We start from the raw sequence: 20,334 nt of genomic DNA on the forward strand, positions 1-20,334 counted from the left end.
TAGCCAATTTTTTGAAGGAGGTTGAAGTCAATACTGGTTTTCTACTTAAAAAGGGAAAATTCTCGATTGTGAATTGCAAATCATGCCTCCAGGATTTGTTCATCTTTGTAATGGAGTGTTACCTGCAATGTACCTTTGACTGAGTTTGATGCCACCTGCTCCATATAACTCCATATAACTATATCTTGGGTGGCATCAGGCATTGCGGACCCTTGCCCGTAACACTGGCTCCCGTGTCCAATTTGAAATTGGTGAGGAGACCGTTTACTGAGATGAATGCATTCCAAAAAGAGAATCCAGGATGCTAGACCTCACCCAAGGAGCATGGTTGGGTATTGTCCTGATGTGGTACCTCAATCTCATGCATTGCCTTGGACCTTTCCGCCTGCCTGGGTGTCTTAGCTTTGAAGTGTCCCAGGTGGCTGCAGTTGAAACACCGCACTGAGATGGCTAAACATTGCTCTCCACAATGCTGAGGTTGATTGGCTCCACAGCGCTGACACAGTCACTCACCCTCTTGTGGTTGGATTGGATTATGCCTTTCCAGGCTTGAGGTCTCTCTGCTTCTTTGGTGCTTTACTAGCTGGACAGTTGGCGTTGCTCTGTACCATGGCTTATCTTTGCCCCACTGTGGTATTATCAGGTATTGCAGTACCCGAGAGGCTGAAGACCATTCGTTAAACCTAGGAGTTTACCATTGGCTGTTTGGTATGTAGATCTGCCCTGACAGGCGGGGTATAAGAACCGGTGCCGTCCCAGCAGCCCTCATTCTGTACCGAAGCTGCTGGGGAACAGTTCTAGTCTATTAAAGCCTTCAGTTATGTTACTACCTCGTCTTTAATTGTAATTGATCGTGCATCAATTTAATAGACTACACTTAAACTGAAAGGCTGGATCTCTGAATCAAGCCGGAGTGTCTACAACTCAGACCCCACGCGGAGAACTCGGCGGTGATATTTAAGCACTGGCTGGCTAGTCTGCTTTAAAGACTACTTCGAGACGGCCGGAGGCACCCCCTCAGGAGGACAGAAACTGCATCTCCTGCACTCAAGGGTAAGCCCTGGGATCTACACCCTCATCGAGGAGGCGGAGGACTTCGATGCTGCGATCGAACTGTTAAAAGGACATTATATCCACCCTGTAAATCAGGTCTACGCACGTCACCTGCTTGCAACTAGACAGCAAAGCCCCGGGGAATTGTTAGAGGAGTTCTACTGTGCGCTACTGGTGCTGGGCAGAAACTGTGGCTGCCCGCAAGTTTCGGGGAGCGAGCACACAAAACTCTTAATCCGGGATGCCTACGTAGCAGGTATGAGCTCCTCAGAGATCCGCCAAAGACTCTTAGAGAAAGACACCCTGGGACTTAGAGAGGCACGGGCCATGGCAGGGTCCATGGACGTTGCCTCCAGAAATGCGCAGTCCTATGCACCCCACCGCGCGGCGGCCCCCTGGGCTGCGTGGCAGCCCGCAGCGGCAGCCACACAGACCTTCCCCGGGACCCCGCAGGCCTGCGCTGTAAGACAGCCCGCTAACTCCGTCAGGCCCCGCTGTTTCTTCTGCGGGCAGGCAAAGCTCCCCCGCCAGCGCTGCCCGGCCCGCATCTCCACCTGCAAAGGGTGCGGCAAGAAGGGCCATTTTGTGGGGGTCTGCCAGGCATGAGCCGTGGCTGCGGTCTCCAGCGACTCCGGACCGCCGCGGCAACCTTCCCTTCGGACCCCAGGCGGCCAGCACTCACCGCCACCCCCCCTATCCTAGGGCCACGTGCGACCCACGGGTGTGGCCATCTTGCCCCTCGGATACCACGCTGGACGGATGGGCGCTGCCATTTTGTCCATTCCTGCCGCCATTTTGTCCATCCCCGACCACCATGTGCGACCTATGGGAGACGCCATCTTGGATGGGGCCCCAGGCCCCCAGCTTGGCCGACTACACGCTGCCCGATCAAAACCTGCAACTACTTCATCTGGCCTTGGTGACTCTGGACCAAAATCGACCTCGGACACTCGCAACAGCAACAACGACGGTCTTCATCAACGGCCATGAGACGTCTTGCCTGATCGACCCTGGGAGCACGGAAAGCTTTATACACCCCGACATGGTAAGGCGCTGTTCACTTGTTACCCACCCTGTAAACCAAAGAATCTTCCTGGCCTCCGGGTCACACTCGGTGGAGATAAAGGGGTTCTGCCTAGCAAACCTCACGGTCCAAGGCAGGAAATTCAACAAGTTCCGCCTTTATGTCCTGCCGCACGTCTGCGCGGCTACACCCCTGGGGTTGGACTTCCAATGTAACTTGCAAAGCCTGACCTTCAAATCCGGCGGCCCTATACCCCCCCTTACTGGCTGCGGCCTCGCGACCCTTAAGGTCGACCCGTCTTCCCTGTTTGCGAACCTCACCCCGGATTGCAAACCCGTCGCCACCAGGAGCAGACGGTACAGTGCCCAGGACCGGACCTTCATCAGGTCAGAGGTCCAAAGGCTGCTGAGGGAAGGGGTCATTGAAGCTAGCAACAGTCCCTGGAGAGCTCAAGTAGTGGTGATAAAGACCGGGGAGAAACATAGGATGGTCATTGACTACAATCAGACCATCAACAGGTTTGCGCAGATGGATGCGTACCCTCTCCCCCGCATATCCGACCTGGTAAACAGGATCTGGCTGGCCATGGTGCTTCCAGAAATGGTCTGCCCTGGCTTTTTTTTTTTACAGCACTGAAGCTTTTGAAACTAGCCCTGGCATAAAACTGATTTTTTTTTGCCCACGCCTGTTTGACTCTGCAATCTGTGGGCGTGCGCAATGGAGCACCGCAAGAACTTGTGGAGTCCTCAGCTGCACAGCGGAATATTTTTCTCTGCCTTTCCACTTCCAATTCTGATGTAGAATTTCGTTCAAGCAATCTCCCTCTGTGTCTTAATTTCAGGTGCTTTCGTACAGGTCAGAATGCTGTGCCTTTAAATTTCTGGCATTTGAATTTCAGATCCAGCTTCTCTGTGGTTCTGTGCTTTTACAAGAGCTGCCACCAGGTTGTATGTTCAATAGGTCTCTGAAGACATTCTGGCTGGGATTCTCCGAAATCCCGGCCAAGTGTTGACACCGGCGTAAACACTGGATTGGTGCACGCCGGCGCCAACGGGACTCCTGGCCCAGCGATTCAGCGGCCCTCAGGGGGCCAGCACAGCGCCGGAGTGCTCCACGCAGCTCCGGAGCTGATATGTGGCCCTACACTGCCGGCACGGGTCCATGCATGCGCGTGACGTCTGTCTCTGCGCCGGTGCATGCGCGTGGTGGCCGTTTCCACGCCCGCGCCGTGCAACATGCCGGAGCCTTACAGCGGGCCCGCACAGAAGGAGGTAGGCCACCTTCAGATTGCGGCCGCCCGCCGATCGGTAGTCCCCGATCGCGGGCCTGGACGCCGTGAAGGCCCCCCCGGAGTCTGATCCACTAGGACGGCCACCGCGGCCACAGATCCGAGCTCCTGCCGGGTGGTACCAGGTTGGAACCATGCCAGCGGGAATTGGCCGAACTCAGTGGGAATTTGGCCGGTCGACCGCGGAGAATCACCGCGGGGGCCTCTTTCAGCGTCCTCTATCGGCACCACGCGATTGCCGCCGATTCTCCGGTCACCGGAGAATCGTGTCCCGGCGTCGGAGCGGTATGGCGGGAATTTTGCGCGCCACCGGCAATTCTCCGACCCGTTGCGGGCTCGGAGAATCCCGGCCTCTGAGTCTTGAATGGTTGAACATTTAGTGTCTATTGATAACACATACATACAGGGCATAGCCCAAGCTGTGAGCTAACTGTTGTGTGTATTCGTTATGTTTTTGGTGTTTCTTCACAAGCAGCGTTGTAAATGAAGAGAGACACTTTAAGAGAATGATTGTGTAATGTCATCAGATTGGCCACTTGCAAGGGTAAACGGATAGTTTAATATCGCAGCCTGTAATGTTCACATTTTCTCAATAAAGCTGTACGTTTTGGATGAACCTTCAATAGCTGCATACATAATTCTGAATCCACCACATTAACTCCATGCACAGGCCTTTTTCCAGTCCACAATTGACTTGGCTGGTACTATTTTCCATTCCCACATGATCCCTTGCTATGTCACGTAGCCTGATACGACATGTTCAATATGCACATATGCACTGGATAATGCTCAAGTCTGTAATTAAAGCTAAAATGTGGGAAAATGAAAATCATAGCTAAGGTCTGAAGTTAGTAAAATTGAGACCAAGGTGCTGCCGAATGCCCTGGGGAAATGTGGAATGATGGGGCAGAATTTTCACCCCAAAAGTACCGCGCAGGGAGAGGTTGGGTTGGGTGAGGCAGTTAATATGTTATAAGTCTGAATCCCAGCTACAATTTACCTTGAAGCTACCCACTTCCAGTTTTAATGGAGGCAGGGTGGAGTGTAGACAACCAACCCACACCTGGGAGGCAGATGGGCACTTCTAAATATTATAATGAGGATGTAAGTCTCATTTGTGTGTGCAATTTGATATTTAACTCATCAGCTGGGTTTCATGTGCTTCGGGAAACCTGCCAGCTAAATTGAGGCAATGTGCCTCTGGCTCAGGAGCTAAATGCTTTTCCACTTAGCTGTCTGATGCAGTGTACACGCTTGGCACTCCACTTTAAATGGATACCCACCCCAACCCTTCTGATTTCCTCCACATGGCCTCCGATCTCCACCTGAGGCCATCAATCTCTCCAATCCCATCCACAACGTCTCTGACCACCACATCCTCAACCACCAGCTCTCCCCCAGACCTCAGACCTCTGTTACCCCAGGTCTTCGATGCCTCCACAACTTAAAATGTACCCCATGGTTTCTGATCACTTACCCCGAGTCCTGTGACCTCCCACTCTTCCTCCAGCCGGGGTTTCCAAACGCCTCCTCCCACCCTCTGCTTCCAATGGTCCCCCTTCCGTCCATGCTAACCCCATGACTGGCCACCCCTGTGTTTTAACCCTCGGACCCTAGGATCCGGATCCTACCCCACGGCCACCTCAGAATTGGAACCAATTTCCTCAGAACCCTGGGTCACATCATACACCTGTTTGGTGTACAAACCTGCCTGTTCCTGTGCCCTTCTCCAGTCTGCTCCTCGCCTACTAGTAACTGAGCCTGTCAATCATGCTGGCTTTCCTGCAGGAAACCTGTAGGTGATGTCCCTTGCACTCTGTGGAGTTAAAGTATTGGACGGCAACCAGGATCTATAGGATGTTAATCCTGTAAGAGTCAGCAGCTTCAAAGTAGGATGATTGAAAGTAGAAGGTAAAAATAAATTTGTGTAAAAAAATGTTCAGATTCGTGCTGACTGTCTCAACCAACCCCAACCCTCTATTCAAAAATAAATGCCTGAAGAGTCCATGTTGCTGACAGATGTAACAGTACCTCATTCCTCTCCTCTAGGTTTGTGATCATGACAACAATGGTTGACCGCTCCTGCCAAATCATTGTCCAAAAATCCGACACTGTGTTCACAGTTGGTCCCTGAGTAGCAATGTACACTTTTTCCTCCCCTCCATAGCCCTGTAAATACACAACATTATCAATTCAATATCATTGCTAAAGGAGCAGAAGCACCACAACATAACTTTCACTGTGCTCCCTATAGTGATACTGTGGAGAACAGCTGATAATCCAACTGTCACAAGGAGGGATGTGACAAAACATAGCTGATAATGAGCAAGTGGCTCATTTACATAATTAACTCATGCCATAAACACATCACTCAATGCACAAGGAACGTCAGTGCTGGCTTTTCAACATCAGCGGCCAGTGAAGGTCTGTTTGGTGCCCATTCTGCATCAAATTATTTGGTGAGTATTGCGGTGGGGTTAGTGCAGGGTGTGATAACTGTTAAAGGAGACAGCTGGCTAGGATCTTTTAATTAATGAATCCTCTTTCAGCCCCATTCCTCATGAACACTGGTGTGGCCTCTTAGTTTTGATAATTTTTGAGCATCCAACTTGCATACTTGCATACAGTTGTCTTGGCACTAGATCCCTGCTTTCGGGCATGCTAGGCTCATCAGACACTTTGCAGGCCACAGGTCTCTGAATGTGCTAATAAAGGGCACCTAGCACCAGATTATTAGCACCTAGAAATTAAACAGTATGTAATTTCTTCTGCACAACCAGCAGTTCTGAAAATTACACAGAGCAACATACTTACGCTGCCTATGACTTCATGAATAACACAGCAAATAGTCCCTACACTATTTAATAGATAATACCTCCATAACTTATGTGGAAAGTAACCCCTGGCCGAAATAGGAATTCCGCACAGTTACATATTAATTGTTGAAATTTTATTTAACTTAAGATGTTTATTTTTATGATTAGCCTAGCTGTCTCCTTGAAGTTGATGACCAAAATCTGTACTTACCCTAATGTAGTTAGCATTAATGTATGAACTAAGTGGGTCTGGTTTGTTAATAGTAAGGCACACTCTGCTGTGAGGATCTGAAAATAAAATAGCAAAACATGAAACATCTAAAGATCTTTACATCATCTGACGTGATCACTCCAATTTACAAACAAGTGACTTATTCAGCAGCATAACCCTCTGGGCTCCTTAACCGAGCTACATTTTTATGAATACGTCCTGCTTATAACATTTCTAACATGATCAGAGTCTATTACTGCTATTATTACACAGTCTATGGGGAAAATAAATTGACCAATTATCGCATAAAGTAGGATCATATGGGCCATTATAGTACTTGCACAAGCCTGCCCTAGATGAGATGAAGGAACAATATTTTGAAGCTGATATTGTTCACAGGAATGAGGATAATGGGAGTTTCTACCCACATGGGTAGAACTTAAAAAACAAAAAGGAGCAACCACATTGCTGGGAGTGTTCTATAGGCCCCCTAATAGTCCGAGAGAAAAATAAGAGCAGATATGTAGGGAAAAAAGTAATAGGGTAATGATAGTGGGGGATTTCAACTTCCCCAATATTAACTGGGATAGCCAAAGTATGAAAGGTTAGAGAGAGAGGAATTCTTAAAATGCATTTTCAAGCCAGTACTAAGAAGGAGAGGGGGCGGTCCTGGACTTAATTTTTGGCAACAAAGCTGGGCAAGTGGATGAAGTATCAGCGGGGGATCATTTTGCAGACAGTGATCATAACTCCGTTAGATTCAAGATTGCTATGGAAAAGGACAAGGATGGGCCTGAGATCAAGGACGCGATTCTCTGGCCATGTTGCACTCTCGCTCGAGCGAAACGAGGCCAGTGAATAGCGAGTGAGGCCGAAAACGAGAACTGCGCCAGACGCCAAACAGTTTGTGATGTAACTGGCCCGCTCCCATAGGCAAAATCGGGATCTTGCCGTAGTGAAGCGAGAAACCAATTATCACCACTTAAGCGCTATTTCCATACAGTTAATGGAAGAGACCCCATACCCAACGGCCTCCCGTCATTCATCGGCCTCTCCAGTAAATGGTCATGCTGACACCGATTTGTAATCCTTTTGAAAAACGTGAACCTGGCGGAAGGGCATCTGTGGAAGCTGAGTAGCCATCTTTGCTCAGAGGCAAGGAGCCTGGGCTTGCCACCCAACTGCTCAGCAGGGGGTTTGGGGGCACCATCTGGAGGAGTGGGCTGCCATGGGAAGGGAGGGTAGAGGGGGATGGGGAAGGCGCTGGAGGGCAACCGTGCACGGCACCAGCATGCCAACTCCTGGATCCTATGTACCCGTTCCGGGGGCAATCCTAGCCCCTGCCTGTCTGCCCCACCGACCATTCATTACCCCCACCAACTGTCGAGGTGTCTGCTGTGCGGCTAAAGGCTATTGCTAATATGGACTTGGCAGTCATGGATACGTAAGCATTTCACACAACCCAAATGGATTCCCGTGGGTGGACGGGCCATGTAGCATGTGGGAGTCATTGTCCAGCATCCCAATCACACCTTGATGCATGGACACTGTGCTTGAACACTGTGGGAGACAGCACCACAGATGCAGCAGCCAACATTCGAACACACAGGGGATGGGACACAGTCTGCGGACATGTCCACGGCCAGAGTGGGTGAGTGCTATGGGAGGGGGAGATACCTGGAAAGATGGGCCAAGGGTTCGGAGGTCGGGCCTTATTGCGGACGAAAGTGACAGAGGCATCATACTGGTTATGATCAAGAGTGTTCAATGTGGGGCAGCACGGTGGCGCTGTGGTAGCACTGCAGTCTCACGGCGCCGAGGTCCCAGGTTCGATCCCGGCTCTGGGTCACTGTCCGTGTGGAGTTTGCACATTCTCCCAGTGTTTGCGTGGGATTCGCCGTCACTACCCAAAGATGTGCAAGGTAAGTGGATTGGCCATGCTAAATTGCCCCTCAATTGGAAAAATGAATTGAGTACTCTAAATTTTTTTAATAAAGTGTTCAATGTGTTTTACAATTCCCTACTCTCCGGATGATGCCGCCCACCCCCTACATACCTACCTACCGCCACCCCCGTGCCCTCAGTGATCCTCAGTGTGCTTTGCCTTTCTACCACTATATCTAGGTGTGTCCCCAGGATGACTCAGAGGTGGAGACAGCCAGATGCGTACCTTGTTCCGTGGTCTTCGATGCCGCTGGGGGGACACCTCTGCGGTCGGAGGGCCCTGACGCACTTGTCGGTGGCTCATGCATAGCTGTGCCACCCTGCCCGGGTGTTGACTGTGAGACGTGGCCTCATTAAAGGGTGGAACTTGGGGGAGCTAGTGGCCACCATCTCCACTCCATAGGATGGGTATGGGTTCCCACCCAGCTCCCCCTCCTCCCGATCGGTGCCCACAGGGCCCTGGGGTTCACCTTGGGATAGAGGGGCAGCTGGTTTGAGTCCCGGTTGTCCTTGCATTATCTGGCTCTGCTAGCCCTGGCGGCTCCCCGATGTCTGCACCATTGTATCGATGCCGTCGGCGATGCACCTCAGTGATTGGGTGATGCTCTGTAGCATGTGGGAGTCATTGTCCAGCATCCCAATCACACCTTGATGCACCTCGGCAATGCCCACTTGCGGCTGGGACAAGCTCCGCAGCGCCTTGGCCATGCCCGCCTGAGAGTGGGACATGTCCCGTAGAACCTCAACAAGGTCAGCCTGGAACTGGGTCACATACCCCAACGAGTCGGACATTCTGCCGAGATCCTCAGCCGTGGCGATCACCAACTGTGCAATGCCTTGGACACCTTCACTAATGGTGTTGTGTCATGCATCAGGCTCTCCATTGCGGTCGGCACTCTAGCAGTGTTGGCCTCAGTGCCAGGCATTACCAGCAACATCTCCTGCGCCTATAGCCTCTGGGACTCCTCTAATCGGCTGTGGATCTGCTGGAGTGTTGCTGACATCTCCCTCTGAATGACCTGACTGCACCCTAACATCTCCATCAGCTCCAGGAATACCTCCTCCATTGGCTCAGCATCAGGCTGGGTACCAGCAGACCTCCAACTGCTGTCTCGCCCCCACCTGATGTGCATCAGCAGCTGTGTGATGCTAACCAGATTGTGCTCCAGAGGTCTGAGCACTTTTCCCATTGAGATGCGTGTATCTACACTGGTGGATTGTGGGGATGACAGCTGTGATGCTTCGATCGTGTCTTCCTCGGAGCTCCCCTCTGAGGTGATAACATGGGAGGCTGGGGAGGGTGCCACCCGGGGTGGCCGACGCCGTCGGCTGGAGGACCTGCAGGAGAATGGGCATGTGGTCAGTGGGAGAGATGAGTCAGTCAGTATGGCACTGACAATTCATGTTTGACAGGTCCTCCAGGTGGAACCTGGTGATTCCTCATCTCTGCGGCGTCCACCAACCTTCGAGTGGGTTACCACCCTGTCCTCGGCCACCCCAGTCACCTCCAGGGTCCACTCCTCGAAGGACATGAGGATTCTTAAATCCGACACCCTTCCTACAATCTGGGCCCTTTTCAGCGATTGTGAGAGAGCTTTTTCTGAGGAGACACAGAGAGGGCATCATTAGCCACATGCGTGGTTCACAGTGGTGGCATGGGGTCATGAAGGAAGGGTCAGGGGGTTTGAAGGGAGAGGATCATTGTTGGATTCAACAATTATAGAGGGGGTCCTTTAAAATATTAGCTAAAATGACTTGAAAATTACTGAATTTGTAGAAATATGAGTAAGTTATAATCATTTGAATACTGTCCATGACTGTGTCAAATGTTACGAATAATGTACTACAAGTTCTGATATGATATGATATGAAGATACATTCGACAAGCTTGAAACAATATCGTAACTGAGACCAGACATGACGTAGGGAGTTTGAAAGTGGGACAAAAGTCATGGGACAGTTAATTAATTTGGAGTAATTGATTAATATCTAATTAATCAATTGCCTGTTAAGTGACTGACACTTTCCTGAAAGAATCAAGAGGGTCTCAGCTGAGAATTGGAACCGATGAAACTAAGTAAGGGGCTAAACCCAGATAAGGATTCCCTTACAAATGTGATCCATCTAACTGATTGGCAGAGAGATTATAGCCTTTGGAGACTAAACATTACTTTTAAAGGCCTTTGTTGAAATGACTTTTAATTTTGTAAATCTGGACTGACTAATCTATGAGCGAGAGATAAAACAAATCTTACTGGCGAGCCCACCAATCAGAACTAAAGGAAAAGATATCTTTCCAGAGTACCGGACACGGAAGAACGGAGGCGAGGTAAGATATCTGCAAATCTGTGACCATGTAGAAATCGGATGATTCCTTAAGTTTTCTTTACAAACCGAATGTGTCCGGTGTGATTGAAAAATGGGGAACTCTGGTAGCACGCAGGGTCCAACAGAAATTTCTTTAGGAGACATATTTCAGACAGCAAAAATGTATATAGAACAATGCCTTGATTTGCCCAAGGTCAGCAAGAACATTGAACAGATAATTTTAAAGATACATGATTCTAAGGGACAATGGTCTCCTGATGATATTCGAACGACTTGGAAACACATAAATAAAAAGAAAGATAAAGAGCAAATGAAATGGTGTTTGATTATAATGAGTCAGATTCGCAAACGGAATGAGAATGTTCAGAGTATGAATTATGACTGTGAGATTAAAAAGCAGAAAGAGCAGATGCAAACATTTTGTGAAGAATTAAACAGACATTGAGTAAGATTCTATCGCTCATAGATAAGTCAGTCCGGTTGAATGAATGTAAAGCAAAGTTTCATTCTCAAGACCACATTTTGGTACATTCACACAAAATTAACTGGAAATGTCTTTTTCCCCGTGTTTCTCGAAATGTCCTTGAGGCACCAACAAGTAGAAGCAAAAACTTCAAGATAAAAGTGACTTCAGATTTACAAAATTAAAAGTAATTTCAACAAATGCCTTTAAAAGTAATGTTTATTCTCCAACGACTATAATTTCTCTGCCAATCAGTTAGATGGATCATATTCTTAAGGGAATCCTTATCTGGGTTTAGCCCCTTATTCAGTTTCATTGGTTCTAATTCTCAGCTGAGACCCCCTTGATTCGTTCAGGAAAGTGTCAGTCACTTACCAGGAGATTGGTTAATTAGACATTAATCAATTACTCCTAATTAATTAACTGTCCCACGACTTATGTCCCACGTTCAAATTCCCTGCGTCATGTCTGGTCTCAGTCATGATATCGTTTCAAGCTTGTCGAATGTACCTTCATATCACATCAGAACTTATAGTACATTATTCATAACATTTGAGGCAGTCCTGGACAGTATTCAAATGATCATAACTTCCTCATATTTCTACAAATCAAGAGTCATTTTAGCTAATATTTTAAAGGACCCCCTCTATAATTGTTGAATCTAACATTCTCCCCCCTTTTTATTATTTAAAACTTAATAAAATCAATCAATTAATTAATTAATAACATAATAATAGTAAAGCAAAAGGAATATAAGCTAAGGACAACACATGAAGGGAGGGTTGGGAGTCGCATGGAGAGTTGGGGGGGTGGATGCTCATGTAGGGGTGAGAAGGTCTCGGGGAGAGTGGGTGCCTACTTACCCGTGCTGCCCGGTGTAGATTGTTGACCTTTTTTGGGCACTGGAAGCCAGTCCCCTTGGTCACACTCCCGGAGCTTACAGCCACGGCCACCTCGTTCCAGGCAGCACTGGCTGCCCTGTGGCTGACTCTCCGAGACTCTCCGGGGAACAGGACATCTCTCCTGGCCTCCACTGTGTCTAGGAGCCTCCCCAGGTCTGTAACCCAAATCTTGTGGCCTGTCTCCTCAGCACCATTGATGCTAGCTGACTGGGGTTGGATGAGCAAGTGCTGTTTAAGTGCTGCTCAATCTTGTTAGCGGCGGGCTGGCGAGCATGGTGTCAGACAATCGGCTGGCGAGCCTTTGTTTGCAGTTAGAAGCCCATGGGGCCTCATTAAGTGCCCAATTAACGTAGCGTTGCCGACCTCGCTGGGCTGAACACCAGGAATCTCGCGGCAGTTCCCGCTCACTAACACAGTTAGAAATCTTTCCGGAAAGTCGTGCCCCAAAGTTCTAAACAGATATGATTTGGCAAGAGCAGAAACGTAGAGGTAAATCTATGAAAGAACAGCGGGACATATTCAAGAAGGAAATAGAAAGAGTACAGGACCAGCATGTTCCAATCATGAAAAAGGGTGGGACCAACAAATCCAGTAAACCTTGTGTGCGTTTCGCCCCCACAACCCAAAGATGTGCAGGGTAGGTGGATTGGCCACGCTAAATTGCCCTTAATTGGAAAAACATGAATTGGGCACTCTAAAAATTAAAAGAAAAATCCAGTAAACCTTGGCTATTGAGGGATATACAGCATAGGGATCAGGAAAAAAGCGAGGTCTATGGCAGATATCGAGGGCTCTAAACAGCAGAAGCCCGAGAGGCATAATGAATGTGCAAAAGGGAACTTTAAAAAGAAATTAGGAGAGCAAAAAGTAGACATGAAAGGGTACTGGCAAGTAAAATAAAGGAAATGTTTTACAAGTATATTAAGGGTAAAAGGATAACTAGGGAAAGACTAGGGCCCGTTAAGGAGCACAGTGGTAATTTGTGTGTAGAGCCGGAGGATGGAGGTCGGGCTCTAAATGAATCTTAGTGTCAGTTTTCACTTGTGAGAAAGACAGTATGGATGTAGAAATCAGGGAGAAGGACTGGTATAAAATGAAAGAGATTGACATAGACAGAGAGGAGGTTCTAAGTGGTCTGGTGGGCTTAAGAGTAGACAAATCTCCAGGGACAGATGAAATGTATTCCAGGCTGTTGAATGAAGCAAGATAGAAAATAGCAGAGGCGCTGGCAATAATTTTCAATTCCTCCCTAGCCACAGGAGAGATGCCGGAGGACTGGAGGATAGCCAATTATTGCCTTTCATTATTCAAGAAGGGAGGAAGGGATAAACCAGGAAACTACAGGCCAGTCAGTCTTACCTCAGTGATGGAGAAACCATTGGAAACAATTCTGAGAGACATGATTAATCTGCATTTGGAGAGGCAGGGATTAATTAAGAACAATCAGCATAGTTTTAAGGGGAGGTCATGTCTGACCAACTTGATTGAATTGATTGAAGAGGTGACCAGGTGTGTAGATGAGGGAAATGCATTTGACATAGTCTCCTTGGACTTCAGCGAGGCTTTTGATAACAGAATGATAACAGAGAGCCCATGGGATCCAAGGAAATTTGACAAATTGGATCCAAAATTGGCTGAATGACAGGAAGCAGATCGTGATGGTCGAGGGTGTTTTTCTGACTGGAAGCCTGTGTCCAGTGGGGTCCCGCAGGGATCAATGTTGGGGCCCTTGCTGTTTGAGGTTTATATAAATCATTTTAATACGAATGTAGGAGGTTGATCAGTAGGTTTGCAGATTATACAAAAATGGTGGGGTGGTAAACAGTGAGGAGGATAGCCTTCAATTGCAGGAGGATATAGATGGGCTGGTCAGATGGGCTGATCAATGGCAAATGGAATTCAACCCGGATAAGTGTGAGGTGATGCACTTGGACATGACAAACAAGGCAAGGGGACAACAGGACCCTGGGAAGCATTGAGGATCAGAGGGGCTTTGATGTGCAGGTACACCGGTCCCTTAAGGTAGCAGAGAAGGCATATATAGTGGTTAAGAAGGCATAAGGTATACTTGCCTTTATTAGCCAAGGAATAGAGTTTAAGAGCAGGGAGATTACGCCAGAACTGTATAAAATGTTGGTTAGGCCACAGCAAGAGTATCATGTGCAATTCTGGAATACACATTACAGGAGGGATGTGATAGCACTGGAAAGGGTGCAGAAGAGATTTACCAGGATGTTGCCTGGCCTGGAGAGTTTTAGTTATGAAGAGAGATTTGATAGACTTGGATTGTCTTCCATGGAGCAGAGGAGACTGATGGGGGACATGATTGAGATGTATAAAATTATGAGGGGCATAGACAGAGTAGACAGGAAGACACTTTTCCCTTTGGTGGAGGGATCAATGACCAGGGGGCATAGATTTAAGGTAAGGGGCAGGAGGTTTAGAGGGGATGAGAGGAACCCCTTTTTTTTACCCAGAGCCTAAAAAGGTGATAGAGGTAGAGACCTTCATAACATTTAAGAAGTATGTAGATGTGCATTTGTGATCCTAGGGCATGCAAGGCTATGGGTCAAGTGCTGGAAAATGGGACTGGAATAGCTAGGTGGTTGATTTTGATCGGCGCAGACGCAATGGGCCGAAGGGTCTTTTCTGTGCTGTAGACATCAATGACTCTATTAGTTGCACACTATTGAGGTCAGTATTGCTTTTCTCATAGCCTTTCACCAGTTAATTATTCACCATCATTGAAGAGAGAATGTGAAATTATGATTTTCACATGTTTAAAACAATCAAATAAATGGCCACTTGATCTGGTTTAACATTATTCTTTTAGCTGTCTGTACCAGTATTAGGGCAATTATTTAGCAGTTCTTTTTTAAATCGTAATGGACAGTCATGAGTCCCTCTATTTTTGCTGAATACCTTTATGATCCAGTACCCATCATGTTTGCTCAGAAATAATGCTCAGAAATATAAATTTGGTCGATAACATACCCAACCATATTTTGGTCCCACACATACCCCATTCTCCTCCTCTTAGGCAGATTTTGTCCTTTTGAATCTTCCATGATTAAGAACTTTGTGAATGAATGGGTGAAAATATGCTCCAAGATCAAATGGTTTTATTTCTATGCAGTCCCTTACTCTCTCCAGCCTTGTCAAAAAGTCCCAAAATATTTGAAGATGAAAAATGATTATTTTCAGGCACACAGATGCAACTGTTGCTGCCTCCTATTTCTCATCTACATGCATCATCCAAAAATATGTCACTTTCTACAAATAAGCTGACGACATCCAGCAGCTCCACCTCACCATCACCTTCACCATCTCTAAATTGTCAGAATGCTTCTCTAACATCCAGTACTTGAAGAACAGAAATGTTTTTCACATAAATAGTGGGAAGAATTAAATCATTGCCTTCTGTCGCCTCCACAAACTCATGTTTCTAGGCACTGACCCTATTTCTGTAATATCTTATAGCCCCACAAGCCTCCAGGATACCTTCCTCTTCGATACTCCTCTAATTTTGGCACCTTAAGCATTCTGGATTTTAATTGCTCCACCATTGGTGGATTTATCTTCAGCTGTCTTGGTTCTGAAGTTCCAGAATTCTCTCCTTAAATCTCTCCGCCTCTCTACTTCCCTCCTTTATAATAATCTTTATTAGTGTCACAAGTAGGCATACATTACCATCGCAATGAAGTTACTGAGAAAATCCCCTAGTCGCCACACTCTGGTACCTGTTTGGGTACACTGAGGGAGAATGCAGAATGTCTAATTCACCTAACAGCAAGTCTTTCGGGACTTGTAGGAGGAAACCGGAGTACTGGAGGAAACTCACGCAGACACGAGGAGAATGTGCAGACTCCGCACAGCCAGTGACCCACGCCTTCAAACCTGCTTCTTTGACCAAGCTTTTGTGTATCTGCCCTAATATCGCTTTATGCAGCGCGGTATGATATTTTGTTTTATAATGCCCCATGAGTGAATCTTCAGATGTTTTATTATGTTAAAAGTCACTATATAGATACTAATTGTTGTTAGATGGATTGGGGCTCTTAGTGCAAGAAAGCAAGTGAGTTAAATTACCATGTTCTATTGAGAATAATTTAGTTCAAGCAATAATTTAGGCTCGAAGTAAAATCCTGACAATGACAATCCTGCTGATCTGACAATGGGCTCAATGCTACTACTGCTTTTGCAATTTACTTACTTGGGAGTATTGTCTTATAACGATTCTTCAGTCCAAAGCCTGGAATATCAAATTCCTTTGGATCCACAAAATTCATCGGTATTTCCTGACATAAGGAGAATGAAAGTATGAAGGACAAGGTTATATTATGAGAATATTAAACATTATAATGTCAGCATGCTAAAAACAAAAAAAGTCCAGCTACTCTGCCCAATTTCTCAACCCAATAAAGTGTATTTCTTGATTGAATTGCAAAGATAAATCAGGTGGCTCTCTGCTTAGTTTAGTTTTGTGGTAATGAAAACTACATGGGAAAGTTAAAAGCAAATGGAATCTGAGAACTGCAAGATAGTTAATCAAAAACATTTTTTAGTTATTATTTATTTTGTGTTGAAAAAATAATATAACGCAGAAGTAGGTCATTTGGTCAATTGCGAAGTATCAGATATTTGAAAGAGCTATCCATTTAGTCCCATTACCTCGCTATTTCCCCAAAACCTGGCAAATTATTCCCCTTAATGTTATCTAATTCCAGTTTGAAAGTTATTGGGCTGGATTCTCCGCTGTTATGCCAGCAGTGTAGACAAGCCTGGGTATTTCCCGACGGTGTGGGACTGCCCACAAAGGGAATCCCCATTGGCCGGCTGGAGAATCCCGCTTACAGTGGGGGCGGGCCGCAAGATGAAAAATCCCGCCCATTATTTAATCTGCTGCCTTCGCACTTGTAGAAAGTACATTTTAGGTCACAGCAACTAACCTCTTCAAAAATAATTCCATCTTGCTTTGGTTGTTTTGCCTATCACCTTAAATCTGTGTCCCCCAGCAACTCTTGGGTTGCTGGAAACAGTTTCCCTTTATTTATCAAAACTCTTCATGATTTTGTACACTGCTGTTAAATTTCCTTTAACTTAATCTAAATTGAGCTATATTTTTTCCATGCGGGACGGCGATTAAAAATTAAATCAGTGGAAAAATACTGTGCTAGTGCATTAAGCAGAGGTTCGGCACTGAGTGGTGGCCAGTGCGGGGTGCAGGTCAGGTGCCAAGAATAGCTGGCCACTGACTGCTGAGCAGAACATGATTGACTGAATTCACTCCCAGTCAGAATGGCAACATGCAGCAAAGGTTCCTTTGCATTTTACTCCTGATCACACATTTCTTTATGTTACTTACAAGGAACTCTCTCTGGAGTGAGAAGGAATCCATGGCCCGTTCATGAAGTATCTGTGAAGTAAGTAGGTTAGATGCTGTCTGCAGGTATTCCCATGCTGACTGATCCCTGGGCGAGAGCACCAGTCCATCAGCTTCTTCACTTCCTGGTGTGCACATGTCCAGAGTTAGGGATACATTAGAGCCTCTCCTGTAAGGTGAAGAGAGATCAGATTTCACAAAAGCCAGTTGACCACTGTCACTTATTTACAGTATAAGTATTGTGCACCTTGCTGTGAAATATGCATTAGTGACCTAGTTTTATGTGTCCAGCTTTCTGGTACAATTTGGAGCACATACTCCTATGCAGCTGATTGTGAATACATGGTATTTCGTTCCACCATATCACAGTCTTTACCTGATTTGAATTTCTCATCCCTGTTCATCCTACACTCTGTTGACTCCAGAACTCCAGAGGCAGCCAGTCTGGGTTGAGGAAGCATGAGCAGGCTTCTCCTCTTATGTAGTTCCTGATATCAGCAGCTTTGGCTGCAATCCAAAATGTCTGTAGTGTTGCTTTTCTCATAGCCTTTCACCAGTTAATTATTCACCATCATTGAAGAGAAAATGTGAAATTATGATTTTCACATGTTTAAAACAATCAAATAAATGGCCACTTGATCTGGTTTAACATTATTCTTTTAGCTGTCTGTACCAGTATTAGGGCAATTATTTAGCAGTTCTTTTTTAAATCGTAATGGACAGTCATGAGTCCCTCTATTTTTGCTGAATACCTTTATGATCCAGTACCCATCATGTTTGTTCAGAAATAATGCTCAGAAATATAAATTTGGTCGATAACATACCCAACCATATTTTGGTCCCACACATACCCCATTCTCCTCCTCTTAGGCAGATTAAGTCCTTTTGAATCTTCCATGATTAAGAACTTTGTGAATGAATGGGTGAAAATATGTTCCAAGATCAAATGGTTTTATTTCTATGCAGTCCCTTACTCTCTCCAGCCTTGTCAAAAAGTCCCAAAATATTTGAAGATGAAAAATGATTATTTTCAGGCACACAGATGCAACTGTTGCTGCCTCCTATTTCTCATCTACATGCATCATCCAAAAATATGTCACTTTCTACAAATAAGCTGACGACATCCAGCAGCTCCACCTCACCATCATCTTCACCATCTCTAAATTGTCAGAATGCTTCTCTAACATCCAGTACTTGAAGAACAGAAATGTTTTTCACATAAATAGTGGGAAGAATTAAATCATTGCCTTCTGTCGCCTCCACAAACTCATGTTTCTAGGCACTGACCCTATTTCTGTAATATCTTATAGCCCCACAAGCCTCCAGGATACCTTCCTCTTCGATACTCCTCTAATTTTGGCACCTTAAGCATTCTGGATTTTAATTGCTCCACCATTGGTGGATTTATCTTCAGCTGTCTTGGTTCTGAAGTTCCAGAATTCTCTCCTTAAATCTCTCCGCCTCTCTACTTCCCTCCTTTATAATAATCTTTATTAGTGTCACAAGTAGGCATACATTACCATCGCAATGAAGTTACTGAGAAAATCCCCTAGTCGCCACACTCTGGTACCTGTTTGGGTACACTGAGGGAGAATCCCAGTAATGTGGGCGCGCAGAGTTGGGGAAGGACGTAGAGCCTGTAGTTTTTAAACTCCCTCCCTTGCACCGTTAGGGTCACTATGCAGAAGCCTTTGATCTGTACGGAGTGGGATCCTGCAGCTAGGGAAATTTTTTGCGCACTGGGACGGATGGTCAAAAAACAGCGTCTTACCGTGTCGGGGTGGATGAAGCTTTCTGTGCTCCCGGAGTCGACCAGGCATGGTGTCTCGTGTCCGTTGATCAGCACCGTTGTTGTCGTCGTCTGGAGCGTCCGGGGCCGTGCTTGGTCCAGCGTCATTGAGGCCAGACGTGGTCGTAGTGCTTCAGCGTCTTCCTCGAACCCCGTGGAGCCGTCGATGCTGGGGTCCATTGTTGCCGTCCAAGATGGTGGCGGGGGTGAACAAAATGGCCGCCCCCATGCATCGCACATGGCTGGGGGGTCACAAGATGGCGGCGGGGGTGGACAAAATGGCCGCCCCCATGCGTCGCGCAGGGCTGGGGGTCCCAAGATGGCGGCGCCCCTCCTCCCCTCGTGGTGGCCGGGACGAAAAATGGCGGCGCCTGCGGGTCGCACATGGGGCGCTGGGGGGGGGGTTGGGGAGTGTTTGGAACGCGCAGGACTCCTTCTTCTCCGGGGACAGCGGCGGCCCCCCGGGACCGGCACACAGCCGCGAAATGGCCCTTTTTCCCGCAGCTCTTGCAAATCGCTGCGCGGGCCGGGCAGCGCTGCCGGGGGTGTTTCGCCTGGCCGCAGAAATAGCAGCGGGCTCCCCCGGGACGACTTGGCGTCTGAACCGCGCAAGCCTGTGGGGGGGGGGGGTTTGTCGCGACGGGGGTCCATGGAGCCCAAGGGGCTGCCGCGCGGTCGGGGCTGTAGGCGCGGGCGTTTCGCGTGGCCACATCTAGTGAGGCTGCAAGGGCCCGTGCCTCTGAGAGTCCTAGCGACTCTTTTTCTAAAAGTCTTTGGCGGATTTGGGGAGAGTTCATACCAGCCACAAACGCATCGCAAATTAACATGTCCGTGTGTTCAATCGCGTTTACCGGCGGGCAGCTGCAGGCCCGTCCCAAAATTAGCAGCGCGGCGTAGAATTCGTCTAGCGATTCTCCGGGACTTTGCCGTCTCGTTGCGAGTTGGTAGCGTGCGTAGATCTGGTTCACTGGGCGAACATAGATGCTCTTTAGTGCTGCGAACGCCATCTGGAAATCCTCTGCGTCTTCTATGAGAGGGTAAATTTCCGGGCTTACCCTCGAGTGCAGGACCTGTAGTTTCTGGTCTTCTGTGACCCGGCCCGGGGCCGTTCGGAGGTAGGCTTCGAAACAAGT

At 47.4% G+C, this 20,334-nt stretch overlaps 1 protein-coding gene across 5 annotated transcripts in view; it reads right to left on the reverse strand.

Moving 5' to 3' along the window:
- The window catches only part of ptpn5 (protein tyrosine phosphatase non-receptor type 5), a 296,571-nt gene that overhangs the window by 42,803 nt on the left and 233,434 nt on the right, over positions 1-20,334 (reverse strand). For all 5 annotated transcript variants that reach the window (XM_072518941.1, XM_072518940.1, XM_072518943.1 and 2 more), the window contains 4 exons: positions 17,395-17,581; positions 16,243-16,327; positions 6,393-6,469; positions 5,397-5,534 (listed from right to left, as the gene is read on the reverse strand). In XM_072518941.1, the coding sequence (XP_072375042.1) occupies positions 5,397-5,534; positions 6,393-6,469; positions 16,243-16,327; positions 17,395-17,581 (487 nt within the window). The remainder of the gene's footprint in view (positions 1-5,396; positions 5,535-6,392; positions 6,470-16,242; positions 16,328-17,394; positions 17,582-20,334) is intronic.

Source organism: Scyliorhinus torazame, chromosome 10 (genome assembly GCF_047496885.1).
Source record: "Scyliorhinus torazame isolate Kashiwa2021f chromosome 10, sScyTor2.1, whole genome shotgun sequence".
Taxonomy (NCBI): domain Eukaryota; kingdom Metazoa; phylum Chordata; class Chondrichthyes; order Carcharhiniformes; family Scyliorhinidae; genus Scyliorhinus; species Scyliorhinus torazame.